This window comes from Typopeltis vanoorti, chromosome 23, assembly GCF_054136105.1.
Source record: "Typopeltis vanoorti isolate ZY-2024b chromosome 23, IOZ_Tvanoo_1.0, whole genome shotgun sequence".
Classification (NCBI taxonomy): domain Eukaryota; kingdom Metazoa; phylum Arthropoda; class Arachnida; order Uropygi; family Thelyphonidae; genus Typopeltis; species Typopeltis vanoorti.
This window is the reverse complement of record NC_143571.1, coordinates 28,619,959-28,637,663: the sequence shown is the minus strand read 5'-3', so window position 1 is coordinate 28,637,663 and position 17,705 is coordinate 28,619,959. Positions and strand designations below refer to the sequence as shown.

Sequence of the window (17,705 nt, the reverse complement as noted above, 5' to 3'; positions counted from 1 at the left end):
GTAGTCGAGGTGATCTATGATGCAAAAACAGCAGAGCTGAATATCATGCCATTAGATTTAAAAGCTCTGAAGTCCTATAAATGAAATAATAATGGTTATCACAAAAGCTGATAAGGAGAATACCATTGTACTCTTAGATGCCAAACTGTACTATTGAAAAATGAAATTACTTCTCCATGACTACATACATGCTCCCAGCTTAATATTGATCCTACCAAAAGTCAACAAGTTATTGGATAAAAGGACATTCGTAGTTCAAGGAAACCATCAAAAACTCAGAATATACCATGAAAGATCCCCTAGAATACATATATATCTCACCAAAATTACATAAAGCAACTATACACTTAGACCTATTGCAGATTCTATAAGCAGTCCCACATATACAAGGGTGGACTGAAAAGTTCTCGGCCTTGACCACAGATGGCAACACTATTGGCATGATTTTTTTTTCTAAGTTGGTACCTCTGTCATAAGCATCCATGTGAAATTGCAAGTCATTCTATCAAATAGTTTGTTTTATACAGCTGTCTAAAGCAAAAGTGTGACAGTATCCCTTGAAATGGATAAAATTGAGTATTCTGTGGTTATAAAATTCTTTTTAAAAGAAGGTTTGAAGCCAAAAGAAATTCATTCAAAGTTCATAAAGGTTTAGGCACTCTTCTCCTTCGTTTTCAACAATTAAGAAATGGGCTACTGAGTATAAACGTGGCAGTACCAGGCTTGAAGATGATCCATTTGAAGGATGTAAATAAAGTGTACCACCACCAGAAATCATTGACAAAATGCACAACATCGTATTAGATGACCGGCGAGTCAAAGTGCATGAAATTGTTGAGTGGAAGAGAACAGAGAGAAAAAGCGAGAAGCCAAGAGAATTGTTGCACAGGTGAAGGCCATGGCATTTATGATCAAATAGAAACAAAGGAAGAACAGAGAAAGATTTATCGATTGGCAAAATGTAGAAATAAGGCATCAAAGGACATCGTACATGTGAGGCAGATCAAAGACTCTGGAGGAAGGGTATTAAGGAGAGATGTGGATATAAGAACCAGATGGAGAATATACTTTGAAGGGCTTTTGAATGAAGAAAATGCATGGACTCATAGAGAAGATGGGGAGCCTTATCAGAACATTAGTAGAGTGGAAGTGAATGAGGCCATAAAGAGGATGAAGAATAGAAAATCTGTGGACCCCAACAGGATCCTGGTGGAGGCATGGAAGGCACTGGGGGAAGAGGGAACTGACCTGCTATGGGACCTGTTAATAAAAGTTTGTCAACAGGAAAATATACCCGAGGAATGGAGGGAAAGTACTCTTGTCCCAATCTACAAAAGTAAAGGGGATGCACAAGACTAAGAATTACAGAGGAATAAAGTTAATGTCATACACAATGAAAATCCTAGAGAGGGTTCTTGATGGAAGACTGAGGAAGGAGGTAGAGATTGCAAAAGAGCAATTTGGCTTCATGCCTGGTCGATCAATGACAAATGCTATCTTTGGGTTACGTTGCAAGCCAACTGTCCAGTGACAGTTGGCTTGCATCACGGGTCAGCATTATGTCCGTTCCTGTTTAATATTGTGATGGAGGTGATGATGGAGGAGGAGGTGAGAGAAGATGTACCTTGGACTATGTTGTATGCAGATGACATTGTGCTGTGTGCAGAATCAAGAGAAGTGGCAGCTAAACCGGAAAGTTGGAGGAAAGTACTGGAAGAGAGAGAGAGAGGTATGAGACTGAGCAGGAGTAAGACAGAGCATGTGTGTTGCAAAGCGGATGGCAGCCAGGAGACAGATCTGGAGCTGGAAGGAAATGTCATCAGAAGGTCAGTGACTTTAGATACTTAGGTTCAACAATGAAAGAGGATGGTAAGGCTGAGAAGGAAGTGGGATGCAGGATAAAAGCAGGATGGAGGAACTGGCGAGAGATGGCTGGAGTGCTATGTGATAAGAGGGTGCCAATCAATCTAAAAGGCAAAATCGACAGGACAGTGGTAAGACCAGCTATGACGTTTCTGCTGAGGAAAAATAACATCAGCAGAATGGAGGTAGTGGAGATGAGAATGCTTAGGTAGATGTGCGGTGTGACCAGAAAGGATCGTCTGAGAAATGACTATTTAAGGGGAATGGTGAAAGTTACGAACTTAGGAGCAAAGATACAGGAGGCAAGGTTGAGATGGTCTAGTCGTGTGATGAGGAGGGGGAAAAGTATGTGGGAAGAAAGGTCATGCAAATGAATGTGCAGGGGAGGAGGAAGTGTGGACGGCAAAGAAGAGATGGAGGGAGATGGTGGAGGAAGACTCGAGGACTAGTGCAGGAGACTTATTACAAACAGCGGCCCTACTTAATTGGGACTAGTGCAGAAGAAGAAGAGAGGCATTTCAAAAGAACATGTGGATATATTTTGCATGAAAAATTGCAAACGAAAAAGCTTTGTGGCAGATGATTGTCGCACTTGCTCACAGCAGATCAAAAACGCACTCGCATGAAAATCTCTGAACAGTTCTTGGAGTATTTTAACAAGAATAAAACTGATTTTGTTAATTTATTACTACAGATGAGACTTGGAATCACCATTGCAAATAGCAGTCAAAACAGTGGACAGAAGCCGGTTGTTCAGCGTCAAGGAAGACAAAGTTTTTCAAAGTTCGGTCCATTAGCAGGAAAGATTATGGCATCTGTGTTTTGGGATTCTAAAGGCATTCTGTTTATTACTTATCTTGAAAAGGGTAAAACAATAACCAGGAAATATCATTCTGATTCTTGTAACCAGATTCGATGAAAAAATTTGTGAGAAAAGACCTGGTGTTTGCAGAAGAAAAAAAAATCATCTTTCATCAGGGCACCTGCCAACAAAAGTGTTTCGGCAGTGGGAAAATTAAGGGATCTGCATTATGAATATTGTTGGAACATTTGTCCTATTCCCCAGATTTGGCTCCCTCTGACTTCTATCTCTTCCCAAAATTTTGGATCTTGCCATGTGTACTCTAACATTCGTTGAAGCAAACAAGTTCAATGTGGGGCTTGCATTGAACTTATTTCCTCCATATTGTCAATCTCAATATTTATCATTGCTGTATCTTTCCTGGTCTAGTTGGCTGAATGGACAGTGTACCTGTTCTCTTAGCAGAAAGACTGGGTTTCAATCCCACTATGGGCTTGTGAAGGTCTCTTCATGGACAATGAATTTCTCTTCGCTGGTCAGCATTTTTCCTCAAATCAAGAGGTGATTGCAGCTGTAGAGGGGTATTTTGCAGATCCTACTGAGAACCACTACAGGGACAGGATAATGGCACTGGAGCAACGCTGGAATAAATGTATTAGTCTTAAGGGAGATTATGTTGAAAAATAAAAATAATTTTGAAATTATAAATTCATTTTTTCATTGTTAGACCGAGAGTTTTTCATTCACCATCATAAAATCTAGAAATTTCAGTCTAACCTTCTCTGCCCCCCACCCCACCCTCACTGGGCACTCAGCTTCTTTGATAAAAAATTACACAGATTTTCTTGCAAGAATAAAAGACACTAAACTGGCAGATACAGACATGTTGGTATGCTTTGACATTCTCTCTCTCTCTTCACAAATATTCCTCACAAAGACACAACAGAATTTCTAGCTCAAAAATTTCCACTGGACATAGTGAACTTATTCAAATTTATAATTACATCTGTTAACTTCATGTGGAAAGATAAAATATATAAAGAAAATAAAGGAACTGTAATTGGCTCACTCCTATCACCTAACCTAGCCAACTTTTATCTTGAACACCTAGAAGAAAGAATTTTCTCTCTCTTGACTCAAAACCAACAATTTGGCTGTGATATATTGATGACTTCCTGGCAGTTTGGAGCCATACAGAACCAGTACTCCGCTCATTTCTACAAAACATCAACACCTACATCCTCATATTAAGTTCACACAAGAAATTGCATCATCAAAAGGTATTTCCTTTCTAGATGTATACATCGGGCATAAGCAAGATGAATCCATTTCTACTTATGTCTACTGAAAACCAACTTTTACAAGTTGTTATATCCACAATGTATCAACCCACCATTCATGTCTCAAAAATATGCCATCATGAAATCCCTAGTATCAAGAGCACACAAGATTTGTTCAGAAGAACAAATCTTGTGTGCTCTCTAAAACAAGAACTGGAAACTATCAAAGAAATGGCCTTACTAAATGGCTATAATCTAAGAATAACATGAAAAATAATTAATCGCTCTCCTATATAGCAACCCAGACAAGAAGAAGCCCATCCTAAGATAGTCTGTCAAGAACGAGATTGCATGGACACACAGAACTTCCTGTGTGCAGCAATTGATCGAAGCATTTATATGGAAGAAATATGGAAGAAAATCTATTAAATAAAAGATATTCAGTGGCTGGTATGTGAATAAAAACAAATCTCAGTTAACAAATTACTCAATACTGAAGACACCATGAAAAAAAATTCCAAGCAATATCAGTTGGAACAGTGCTTAGAGGTTTTTCACCAAATGTAATATATATCCTCAAAAGATGCACCTGATACTATGCTTTTCCAATTTAATTAAGAATTTTTATAAACAGTTTTTGCCCAATTGTGATATCATATCATATCATATATCTGATCTCATATATGATTAGCCCTTGCTCTTTTTTCTAAGGCGTATGAAACGTATCTATTCATGGTCTTCCTTTAATTTTTTTCCATTCTATTTTTTTAAACACCTAATTTGTTTAAAACCAAATCAACTTAGACTTCTTAAATATCAAATATTAACAATACTGAGTTCCTTTCTAACATCTTCATTTTTAATATGATTATGGTATTGGCTAATTAGTCTAATTTGTTTTTAGATTCTAATAAAAATAATACAGGGGTGCTTAAGGGTCAAAGATGTATAACTGAGAGGAAATCACTACATAGCCTTTAAAGGAATGAGGAGAACTGACCAGGGCTTCTGACCTAGTGTCTAATCCTCACTTTCTCAAGGTGCACCCTGTTAGGTATCTACCTGGATACTGAATGAAAGGGGATGGGCTGCAATTTGGGATTTAGCCGACCAAATTGTATTCTTATTGGCTTAAACCAAAAGATAGAAATGATGGTACAACATGACAGAATTTCATGCTGGCTGGAGCGTCACCCAGATAAACAAGGCCCCCATTGTTTTTGCCAGGGAACCAGGGCAAATAGCGAAAAGTCAGCTACTGGAACAAATCTGAAAACACATCCCAACTCAACATCACGAGAGTTAAAGATCGGTACTATCAACATAAGAAACCTAAATGGCAAAGAAATGGAGCTAGCTGAGGAATTAGATGAGTACCAGATTGACATAATAGGAGTGACTGAAATAAAAAAGACAAAAACTGGTGAGATCTTTCTGAGCAATAAATACAAAATGTTATATTCAGGCAATGACGGTCAAGAAAAAGGAGTAGCCATAGTATTCAACACTAAATACGAGCCTAATCTTCTTGAATGTCAGGCAGTCTCAAGTAGAGTGATGTGGGCAAATATCAGAATGGGGAACTGGACAATGAGACTTATTTGTGCCTATGGTCCCACAGAAGGTTCTACTAAGGAAGAAGTGGAGGAATTTTTTTGAGGCTTTAGAGAAAGCAACTGACACAATGAAAAAAAAAAAAAGTTGGTGCTTGTTGGGGATCTACGCCCTCTGTCCAAAAAGAAACTGAACTTTTGATAGAAAATAAAACACAGCCCACTTATAATTATTCAAATCATTTATTTCAATCAATATACTCCACCTCAGCCTCGATACAGCGTTTGGCATGGTCAATTAATCCGTTAAATGAGTTTTTTTATATCGGTTTTTGGGATACTGTTGAGTGTCGTGGTTACTGTCACTTGAGCGATTTCAATGGTGTCATATCTCTTTCCTTTCATTGGCAAATGAAGTTGAGGGAAGAGAAAGAAGTCACAGAGTGCTAAATCAGGTGAATATGACAAGTGATCCAACACACAAAATTGGTTTTTGCTCAAAAACTGTTTCAACAATTTTGAACAATGAGATGGTGCAAATCGCAAAAAAAAAAAAAAAACGCGAATTCAATTTATGAAGGCCCAAAATCTCGGTCAAAATGTTGTGCACAGTTGAATTTGGAATCCCCAATTTGTCTTCAATTGATCTGACGGATGATTTTGGGTTTTCTTTGATGAAATCATGCACTTTTCGGATGTTAACTTCGCTCAGTCCAGTTTTTGGGCAGCCCAGCTTTTCGTCGTCCACAAGCATCTCATGACCACTTTGAAACTGCTTAAACCATAAACTTGAGTATGGGATAAGCATTCATCACCATATGCTTTTTGAAGCATTTAATGCATTTCGGTAAAATTTTTACCAAGTTTAACACAAAAGTCAATCTCAGTTCTCTGTTTGAACTCATTTTCCAATCATTCGTCAAAAACACACTGTCACTCTCGGCACTATAACTTGGCTTCTAATGAAACAAATGTAATAAACAGTTGAGACAACTCTAATGAAGGTTGCAGCTTTCGACAACAAAAAGATACAACAGGTGGAACCACTAGTTTCTTCAATTTTCGATATCTTCAGTTTCTTTTTGGACAGAGGCTGTAAATAGCAGACTAGGAAATGATTATCAGACATACAAAAATATTTTGGGAAAATTTGGAGAAAAGAGCAAAGCTAATAATAATGGCAAATACCTGTTGGATTTCTGCTCAGGATATGGATTGGTTATTACTAACACCATGTTCCAACATAAAAATGTGCACAAATTCGCATGGAGAAAAGAAGCAAGGAATAAAAAAAGTCTCACTGACTATGTTATTGTCCATAGTGATGTTTTCTCCCTGGTGCACACCAGAGTGTACAGAGGATATGAAATTGAAAGTGATCCCTATTTAGTCTTGAGCAGGATAAAACTGAATTTCATTTTGAAAAGCAGAACATTTAAGAATGTGTTAAAGCGAATAAAAGTTGAACAGTTCTCAGATGTCAACTGTAGACAAAATACACAAACATTATTCAAAAAAAAAATGATAGTGTTTGAGAACATGAACCAAACCTTGGAGATTCAGTGACAAGCCTTGAAGAAAACCCTGATTGATTCAGCCAGAGAGGCATGTGGTGAGGTTATCTGCAAGGATAGGAAAATCAGAACTCCACGGTGGACACAGGAAGTTAAAGAGGCAGTGAAGGAAAAAGAAGAAAGCATATCAAAAGTTCTTGACAAATAAGTCAGCTTGTGCTCTTAGAGAATACAGAGACAAATGTCAGAAAACTAAATACTGTGTAAAACTAGCTAAACAAAAGTCATGGGAAAACTTTGATAAGAACATAGAAAATAAATATCAAGAAGTGGCAAGATATTCTGGAGGTTGTTGGAGAAGCTTAGAAATGGAGGAAAGAGTGCTGCAAGAGGAGTTAGAGATGATAAAGGTGACATGAAAACAGGAGAAAATGTACCCTTGAAGTATGGAGTAATGATTTGAAAAATTGCTAAATGAAACAAGCAATGATAGCACAGTGGTAAAAAACACACAACAGGCATACAGTCAGGAATACATATTCATACTTGAAGTAGAAAACACATCAAAGGCTTGAAATGTGGAAAGGCAGCAGGAGTAGACAATATTCGACCAGAAATGCTGAAGTATTGTGGTATAAAAGTCTTACAGTGGCTGCACTACATAGTTCAGAAGCCTGGACAGAGGGAAGAATTCCCAATGATTGGAGTAGAGCTCTCATAGTACCCATATATAAAAAGGGAAATAAAACTGAATATGAGAATTACAGAGGTATATCCTACTGAGTGTTCCTGGTAAGATTTATGCAAGTATACTTGAGAAACGCTTGAGAAGAGCCTGTGTAGCTCAGTGGATGTGGCGTTTACACACCACGGCGCTTGGCCGCACGAAGGAAGACTTGGTTTCGAGTCAAGTCGGCGACTAGAGGAAATTTTTCTAAGCCTTTTTTCGACCGGTTCCCGAGTTAGTCGATCTCTGGCACGGGCTAGCGGGTTTTTCCTCCCGGAAACTCGGGTTTTTCGTCCCGTAAACGCAAGAAAATCGACCGTAGAACCCACATTATTTCAGATATTAAATATATTGTGTTAGGATTAGGGACCACGAGATGACAGCACATTTGAGCCGTCTCTCTTCACTGTGTACCGCTTAATTAGTGATAGCCTTGGGCCATCTATCTCTGATTGGTACCAGTGGAGATTGAACTGCCCACTCAGTCTCCAAAAGTTAGATAGGGCTAAATGGCCTCACCTACTCCCCGTATATGAGAATAAAAAGGCGTTAGCTGATTTTTTTTTTTACTTGAGAAACTGTTGAGAAGAATTGTGGAAGAAAAGTTTGGTGAAGAACAAGTTGGATTCAGGCAAAACAGAGGCTGTCAGGATAAGATCTTCACTTTACGACAAATAGTTGAGAAATCATGGGAATATAACAAAGATCGATATTTAAGTTTTGTAGATCTGGAAAAGGCATATGACAAGGTGCCAAGAGAGAGAGAAGCTATTCGATATGCTACAGTTATGGTATCAATGGGGCATTATATCAAGCAATACTTAGTCTTTATTTGAGTTGAAAGTCAGCAGTTAGAATTGAAGGAAGTATAAGGAAGATGGTTTAATGTTAAATCTGTGTCAGACATGGATCCCCTCTGTTATTCATTATCTATATGGATCAACATTATGAAGGAAAGTGGTATTAAACCGGATATCAAAATTGGAGATGCTAATCTCAGCTCTTTGCTTTATGCGGACGATGTTATACTTCTAAATAAATCTGCTACAACTCTGCAAGATTCCCTGACTAAATTGAATAACTGTTGTCAGCAATAACATGACAAAGATAATGAAAATAGGCAGAATCACTGAAAATGTCTACTGCGTTGTGAATGGAGAACGTATGGAACAAGTAAAACAATTCAGCTACTTAGGCGTGATTTTTAGTGAAGATGGTAAATTAAATATGGAAATAGACAAGAGAATCAACAAAGCTAGAATGGTAGTATTAAAATAATCATAATTTAAAATTCTGAATATTTTTACGAAATGTTTGTTAGTACGTTTATTAGTTTTGGTTTCATAACACGCATTGTCGGCACTTGTGATGTGCCCGTTATTGATGTTATTTTGTTAAAATGAAATGTAAGCATTTAACAAAAAATTATGTACTTACTGGATTTTGAGAGTTGTGTTACTTTCAGAAATTTTATTATAGTTTTAAATATTAAGTGTTGTTTTGTGAAGACATTCTCTTGTCGCTAACGGAGACAAAGTGTCAGCCATTATACTTAGCTTCTCGCTTGCCACTTTCATGGAGTGCGCATACTCGTCGAAAAGTTTGATGGATGATTGACAGCTGACAGAGAGCATTCAATATTGATAACGGGAATCAACAAGAGAGTGTTCGGGGAGAAAGGAGAACGCTGGCCGGCAGATTTTTAGGATAGGAAGAACTGAAGTTTTTATGTGACAGTCGGAGGAAAATTAATAGTAGATTCTGAAAAGGGAATCATGGATTAATAGATTCCAAAAAGGGAATCGTAGAGTTATGAGTTTTTAAAGATTTAAGACTGTCAGCAAGTGTTGGTAAACAAAGGAGGATATTGCAATCGACGTTCTAAAGGAATGTTCGAAGAAATGCTGATTGGAAGATTGATAGCAGATTCTGAAAAGGGAATGTAGAAATGAGTTTTAAGGTGAAAGACTGTCAATAAGTGTTCGTAAATAAAAGAAGATATTGTTAATGACGATCTAAAGCAGCGGTTCTCACACTTTTTTGTCTGGCAGCAGACTAAAATCAATAAATAAATTTCACGGCACCCCTAGTATTATTTGCTTTTTATAGAGAGTAAAGTGCCAATTAATTGATTCTGAAAGACTCGCATATATAACCCATAAATAAATTGACATTAAAGATACTAAAGATATGAAGGAAAGCGTGTTTAAAAGAAAACAGAATTTATTTAAACTAAATTGGTTTATTTTTAAACAACTCAAAAACATACAAAATAAAAGCTATTATAAAGGTTCAGATAATAAAATATGAACTTAATGTGAAATATGTGCCTGGTGTTGTTTGCATATTTCTTTGATATTAGGCCTTGTTTTTGAGAGACATATTCTCATCTCATTTTCAAGGACCTTTAGTCTTTCTCTCTTCTTTGTTTTAATATTTACGAGTGCAGAAAAACCCAGTTCACACAAATAAGATGTAGAAAATTGCAATAAGATGTTAAGTGCTTTGAATCCTATATTGGGGTACTCCTTCATAGTTGTTACCCAAAATGAATTCAGACACATTTCTGAATGCTTCAATCTCAACGTACGATCGTTACTTATATCAATTAATTCTTCGGCTTCTATAAGACTCACTCATTGCTGATGTTGACACTACAAATGGATTTCGAATCCAATCGTATAAATTGACTGAAATGTCTGGAAAACAATGTTAAATGACTGTAAATAAGCTTTTGCAGATCAGTGTTTTTACATTTTCTGGAGGCAACTTTAAGGAAAACATTTCTACATTGTTGGTGCTTACTTTTATCTTCCACATTTTTATTTTATCTTTAAAAGTTTTAATTTTATCTGTAGATGTCAAAATATTCTCATTTCTTCCTTGCATGTTGGAGTTCAGCTTGTTCAGATGATCGAACATGTCTTAAATAGGTTAGTTTGGAACACTAAAAATCATCTTGTAATAATTTATAGAATTCTGGTTTGTCTTCATTTTGGAAAAACATTAATATTTCTTCTTTAAGTGCAAAAAAACAATCCAATACGAGACCTATTGAAAGCCATCTTACTTCGGTATGAAGAAGAAGATTCTTGTAATGAGATTGCATCTCTTCACATAGTCCTGCAAATATTCTAGATTTTAATGGTCTGGCCTTGATATAATTAACCATCTGAATGATTTCTTCTAATATACTTTTTAATTCCAAGCATATTGTTTTGCCACCAATGATTCACGATGAATGAAGCAATGAGTCGTTATAATGTTCTCATTTACTTTTCTAGCAAAGGAAACAAACCCTTTTGTAATTCCAACGATAGAAGGTGCACCATCTGTACATATACCCACACAAGTTTTCCAAAATAGACCATTTGTATTAAAATATGTGTTCATTTATATCAAAAACATCTTTTCCCGTCGTAGTTTTTTCGAATTCCTTGCAGCATAGAAATTCTTCGATAATTTTATCATCTTCAATGAATCAAGTAAAAACAAGTAAGTGTGCTTTACCACTGATATCAGTTGTCTCATCTAACTGCAAACTGAAAAATTTTGATTCGATTATTTTGGTTATAACTGACTTTTCAATATCGACTGACAGATCATTAATATGTCTACTCATAGTATCATCTGATAATGGAATCTTCTTTATTTCTTCTTCTGCTTCAATACCAAAAATTGTTCTCACAATTGATGAACAGGCCGGACGAATCAAGGTTTCGCCAATAGTATGCGGCTTCATTTCCTTCACAATTATTTCAGAGACTAAATAACTCGCTTCTTTGAACTCGGTCGGAAATTGTAAACTTTCTTACAAAACTTTTACTTTGTTTTTCTTGTAATTTTATTAACTCTTTGAAATATTCAGGATTTTTATTCGACAAGTTGTCATGTTTTGTGGAGAAATGTCACAATAATTTGCTAGGAACCATAGCCTCATTTGATAGAACCAAACCACACAAAATACACTTAGGTCTGGGAATTAATTTATCACCACACCATGTAAATCCCATTTTTAGATAGCTCCCTTGATATAAACGAGTTTTTACATTCTTTTTCATTGTTCCCTTTTTACATGAACTTATTCTTTCTGTTTTCTGTTGTTTCATTAGTGCTTTTTTGTTGCTGAACGTTAAAAATAGTCAAATTTTCATTAATGCAAGTATCAGTTTTTGATAATTTATTAGTGCAAATTGGTTCGTTAGCTTTGCTACAAGTAGACATTTCTTGATCGTCAGAATCTTCACTTCTTTTTAAGGAAAAAATTATTCATGATTTTGAAGGGCATAAGTAACTTTAATATTTTATTTTAAAATTTATTTCAAGTAAATAATTTTTTTTCCGGATGGAAAAAGGAAAAATGCTTGTTTACGATGTCTCTTGTTATAGCTGGAATATATAACAATAAGAAAAACTGTTACTCACTGAATTTAACGACTTTAATATCATCGTTTATTCTCACCGATGACAAAAGACTCGTGATTTTTGTTTAGGGGAAATGATCATGTATAATACTTGTCACACTGAACAGAGAAAAATACTAAAACAGACAGAGGACAACTAACCATTCATTAGTTCATTTTCTCAAGTATTTATGTGCCATCACATATCTAGTTACTACGACACGCGGTGAGCTAATGAAATCCCAGTATATAATATAAGAGTGATACAAAAAATGATAACTTTTAGATACGCTTCATCCATTAAAATCAAAATATATAATTTTTTTGTTTTTGATTTAGTTATTTGTGGCAATTGAATATTTTGCTTTTTTCAAATAAATGATTCAAAATTTCGCAGCACCCTTGTGGCATACTTGCTGCACCCAGTTTGAGAACCACTGATCTAAAGGAATGTTTGAAGAAACGCTGATTAGAAAGAAATTGCATGAAGTGAAAGTGTTTATACTTAGGTGAATTCAGAATAACTACACTTCAGTGTCAAGAAGATTTAATGTGTGCTACATGAGGCCTTGACAGAGAAACTGGCTATGTACATTTTGTTATTGTGCAAACAAAGTATTTAGTCTAGTAAAATGAAATGAAGTATATGTTAAACAAATCAAAAATAGATTGAGTCAGAGAATGGCTGATCTCTTAACTGTAAGTTTATTTAAAAGGCCTTTGGATCCAATTAATCTGTAGTTAATTATGTAACTTTATTTGAAGTGTATATATTGTGTGTGTTTTATTAAATGTGTTTATTTTGTATTTAGTCTTGAGTCAGTGATTTTTTTTTTTTTTTTGAATTCTGAAAGAAAGAGTTAAAGTCATTGCACCAATCGGAGTGAACCCTTGTGCATATATAGGTACACTCGGAAATAAGAAAATAATTGTCAGAAACAGAGATTAAATAATACAAAAAATCTCATAATAAATAACAGTAGGATGTCAATTGAATAAATTCATATGGAATAAGAGAGAAATTAGTCGGACAAAATTAGCTGTATACAAGACAGTGTTCAAATCAGTTTTAACTTATAGATCTAAGAGCTGGGTCAGAAGTAAAACACTTGACCAAAGACTAGAGACTGAAGATATGAGAGTCCTGAGAAAGATTAGGGGCATGAACAAATGGCATCAATGACAATATCATATTAAAAATGACGATATTAAGAAAGAACTTGACATTGTCAGCATCCAGGAATGCGTTAGCAGAGCTAATCTCAGGTGGTATGGTCATTTAAACAGAATAAGAGAGGAAAGATTAGCAAAACAGATGTTCTCTGCCAAGTTGGCAGGAAAATTACCCAGAAGACGACCAAGATATAGGTGGATTGATACGGTAAAAAGTGCCTTAGACAATAGAAATATAGATCTGATAATGTTGGAGTCTTGACAAGTAACAGACTGATTTGGAGGAAAATTGTAGATAGGAAGTTAGTAATGATGTAAATTTTTCATGTAGTACTATCATATCCTGTACACCCCTTGAGGGTACGTATGGCAGGAATTTGATGATGATAAATATAATACAAAATTTTTTTTAATGGTTTTACCATATAATTAGGCCTGTGTAGTTCTGTGGAAATGATGTTTGCATCTCAGACTAAGTCCTAAAGAAAGACCATTGTAATTTGATTCTGGGCTGACTAGAACAAGTTTTCTAAGCTTTTCTTCGACTGTTTCCCAAGTTAGCTGATCTCTGGAATAAGCAAGCAGTTTTTATCCCTCATAGAAACTTTGATTTTTCTTCCCTTAAAATCAAGGAAGTTGACCACAAAACCCACACTATTTCAGATGATAATATATATGGTGTTAGGGACCATGAGATGGCAGTAGTTGTCTGCCTCTCTTTTCCACATGCCATTTAAGATTAGTCATAGCCATGGGACAGCTATTGCTTGATTGGCTAAGGTAGAGATTAACTACCCCAAGTCTACAAAAGTGAGATAGGACTATACAAGCCTTGCCTACTCCGTATGGGAATAAAATGCTTTAGCAGACAGCAGAGCGGTTTTTCCATACTAGCCTTCCTAAGTTTATTCTCCATTTCCTTATTCAATTTCTGATCTTTATTCTTCCTTCAGATATGACATCTTTTTAATGTTAATTTTTATTATAAATTTCTTATAGCAGTTATCCAATCTGGCTAATAAATCTTAAAAATCACGATATCACTATAAGTTTGTTGTTATATGCCATTCAGTCGTTTCAAACACTTAGTAATTTTGTTAACTTTTGTTTCAATAAAATACCGTGAGTTACATAATGAAAAGAATTATAAAATCGGAGGAAAACTCACATAAAGTTTTAGTTATCTTACATTATATTGCCATTTTTTAGAATTGTTCATTATTATTTAACTGCCATTCTGTAATCTTGTACTGATGATGCCTATGATACTTAGGTGAAAATTCTTCATTAATAAAGTTTTTTACATGAGTTTTCCTCCATTTTGATAATTCTTTTCATTGATCTTGTGAACAATGAATGGTTCGTCATCTTATTCAGCCACTTGTCTTTACTTTCAACAATTGTAAGTTCAAGTTGGTAAGTTCCTTTATGTTGTGGATCCAACTCTTTTGATATCTTCCTCTCCTTCTCATGCTCTCAATCTTCTCCAATATAACTGTCTCTTCCAATGATTGATCTGCTTGGATAACATGCTCAAAGCACACTTCTGGTTAGTGATCACTGTTTCCAAGGTGCACTCTGTCTTTATACTCTCTGAAAGACAGACCTTATTAGTCATTCTTGCAATCCATGGGATTCTTAAGTCTCCTCCATGCCCATAATTCAAATGAATCAATTCACTTTCTATCTTTCTTCTTAATAATCCAGCTTTCACATCCATCACCTGCATACATAAAAAATGAGTTCACATCCACTTATTTTGATATCTGGTTTCATGATAATATTTCATGACAATGAAGATGAAAGGGGAGGGGGAGACAATATAGTCCCACTGCATAAAGGAGGTTTTAAGACAGTAGCAAATTATATGACAATCAGCATCTCAGGAGTGGTGGTTGAGGTATTTGGGAAATTGCAAAATACAGAATTCAGGACTATGTGGACAGGAATATGATACTTTATAAGAGGTGACATGGTTTTGTGAAAGGTAGGTCTTGCTTTAGTAATCTGCTTAATTTTTATAATAAAGTGCCAATGGAGTCGGATAAAGAAAACAGCTGCTCAGTTGATGTGCTTGACTTTGCAAAAGCATCTGACAGGATTCCACATAGAACTCTGTTGTATAAATTGGAGCAAATGGGAATGGACAGATATCACAGTGGTTTATGGAAAAGTTGAGTACAGGAGAAGACAGATGATCAGTTGTGTACCTTACTAATGTGATCAAAATGTTAACAAAATATGAGATAACATATAACTGTGCACTATATCTGATTTAATATTAAACAATCTCTCTCTTTATATCAATTCCATCTGCAACAACACAGTATTAATATTTAAACAAACAAACTGAAAACTAACAAATATGTTTTTATAAAATTCATATTTTAACTAACCTGTCGAAAGAAGGTAATAGGTTTCTGTTGCATCTGTTGTGGATCAACAGTACTTACATCAATATAACATGGGAATGGCTTGTTGTTTTCCTGTTATTTTAAAGGAAAAAAAAATTATACTCATAAAAATTCTAAACACTAAATATAAGTCAGGCCTAAGGATTATGTCCATTTCTCTTCCAAAAATAACATTAATTTTTCATGCAACCAGCTGGAATTCCAGTATATTGTATAAATGTGTTAAGTTTTAGGTAAAAACAAAACAAAACATTTTTGGTATATTTTACTTTAATATTGAATTTTATATTACCGTATTTTTCGATAGATAACACGCACCCCAACATTTTCATCACTCCTTTTGATGTATAGATAACACGCATGCGCCAACTAGCGGTAGAGTTAGGAAGTACAGACAGAGGATGGAGGAATTCTTTAAAAGCACGTGTTGCTAGTAATAGTCAGTGACAATGATTATGAAGCTGAAGAAATCCAAACGAAATTTTTAATGCAATTGATTCTTTCAATATTGAGCCCAATGAAGAATTTTTTGGAAGAATTTGTAATGCTCAATAAATATTAAGTAATACTTCTACCTTAGTTTTGTTATTACATTTGATTTACCTCTCACACCTTTCAAATGTATACTGCGCATGTTCATTTTTAATGAATTTAGACTTTTTTGTATAGATAACGCATGCATTACTATCGAAAAATACGGTAATATTTAGTTGAAAGTTTATTTTTCACTTGGATAGACTATAATAAATTTAGTTTAATCCTTTATCCAAGTGTGAGCAAACAAAGTTTGCACCTGAAAGTATCTTCAGGACTGGGGTAAGGTAGTACAACACCAGGCAACTCATTGCAAAAGTGTAGCAAGCTAACATCACTCCTATCTCAGTATCTCTTGAAAGTATCTGAAGATACTTTCAGGCGCAAACTTTGTTTGCTCACACTTGGATAAAGGATTAAATTAAATTTATTATAGTCTAACCAAGTGAAAAATAAACTTCCAACATCTTTCTCTAAATTCAGAGTAATTTAATAAAAAGGTGACACACCGTTTGCACAACTCCTATAGGTAGAGATGACCTAGCTAATGCTTCTGCCTGGTATCTCCACTTGGGGCATGGCTCCCACTGAAGAGACCTCAATAAAGGTTGAAACTAGTCTGGGTAGTGGCCCTTCCCTTAATGCATAACATTACACATATCCGCAAGGAGATGTGTTTTACATTATGGGAGATACTGAGATAGGAGTGATGTTACCTTGCTCTACCTTTGCAACGAGTTGCCCGGTGTTGTACTAACTTACCCCAGTCCTGAAGATACTTTCAGGTGCAAACTTTGTTTGCTCACACTTGGATAAAGGATTAAACTAAATTTATTACGGTAATATTTAATAAAAAAACAAGGATACTATTTGATTTTTATCTTCAGAATGAATTTTCTTTCAAAACTACTTTTCATATGCCTTGATGCATAAATGCCATGCTAATACTGTTGTTTTGTTCCAAAATTGTTTTATATACGCAACGAGTTGCCCGGTATTGTACTACGTACTAGGACTACTTGCATTAGCTCACGCTAATAATTGCCGATATTTTTACAGTTTACTATTTTTGGCATGAAACTCTCTGAAGATAAAAATCAAATAGTATCCTTGGATAAAGGATTAAACTTCATGAAACATTTCAGGTTTGTAAATTATTATTATTAAGTAGTAAATTAAATTATTATTATTGCAGTTATTGAATAACCTCTCCATATGCTTCTTATATGATCTTGTATCAAAATGTGCTCCCTTCATGAAACATTTCAGGTTTGTAAATTATTATTATCTGCAAACCTCCATGGAGTCAAAGACTCATCATGAGAGAATCCCCCTGTCATACACTTAAATTATACTTAACAATAAGATTATATTCTTGTTTTCATCCTTTTTTAACTCAAGCATGAGCAAACAAAAGTTAAATCATGAAGCTATTTCATGTG

The 17,705-nt window shown here is 35.2% G+C and overlaps 1 protein-coding gene across 3 annotated transcripts in view; it reads right to left on the bottom strand.

The window, feature by feature from the left end:
• Positions 1-17,705, bottom strand: part of LOC150093718 (alanine aminotransferase 1-like) — a 193,286-nt gene that overhangs the window by 144,582 nt on the left and 30,999 nt on the right. For all 3 annotated transcript variants that reach the window (XM_090413040.1, XM_090413043.1, XM_090413042.1), the window contains exon 3: positions 15,712-15,801. In XM_090413040.1, coding sequence (XP_090269166.1) covers positions 15,712-15,801 — 90 coding nt within the window. The remainder of the gene's footprint in view (positions 1-15,711; positions 15,802-17,705) is intronic.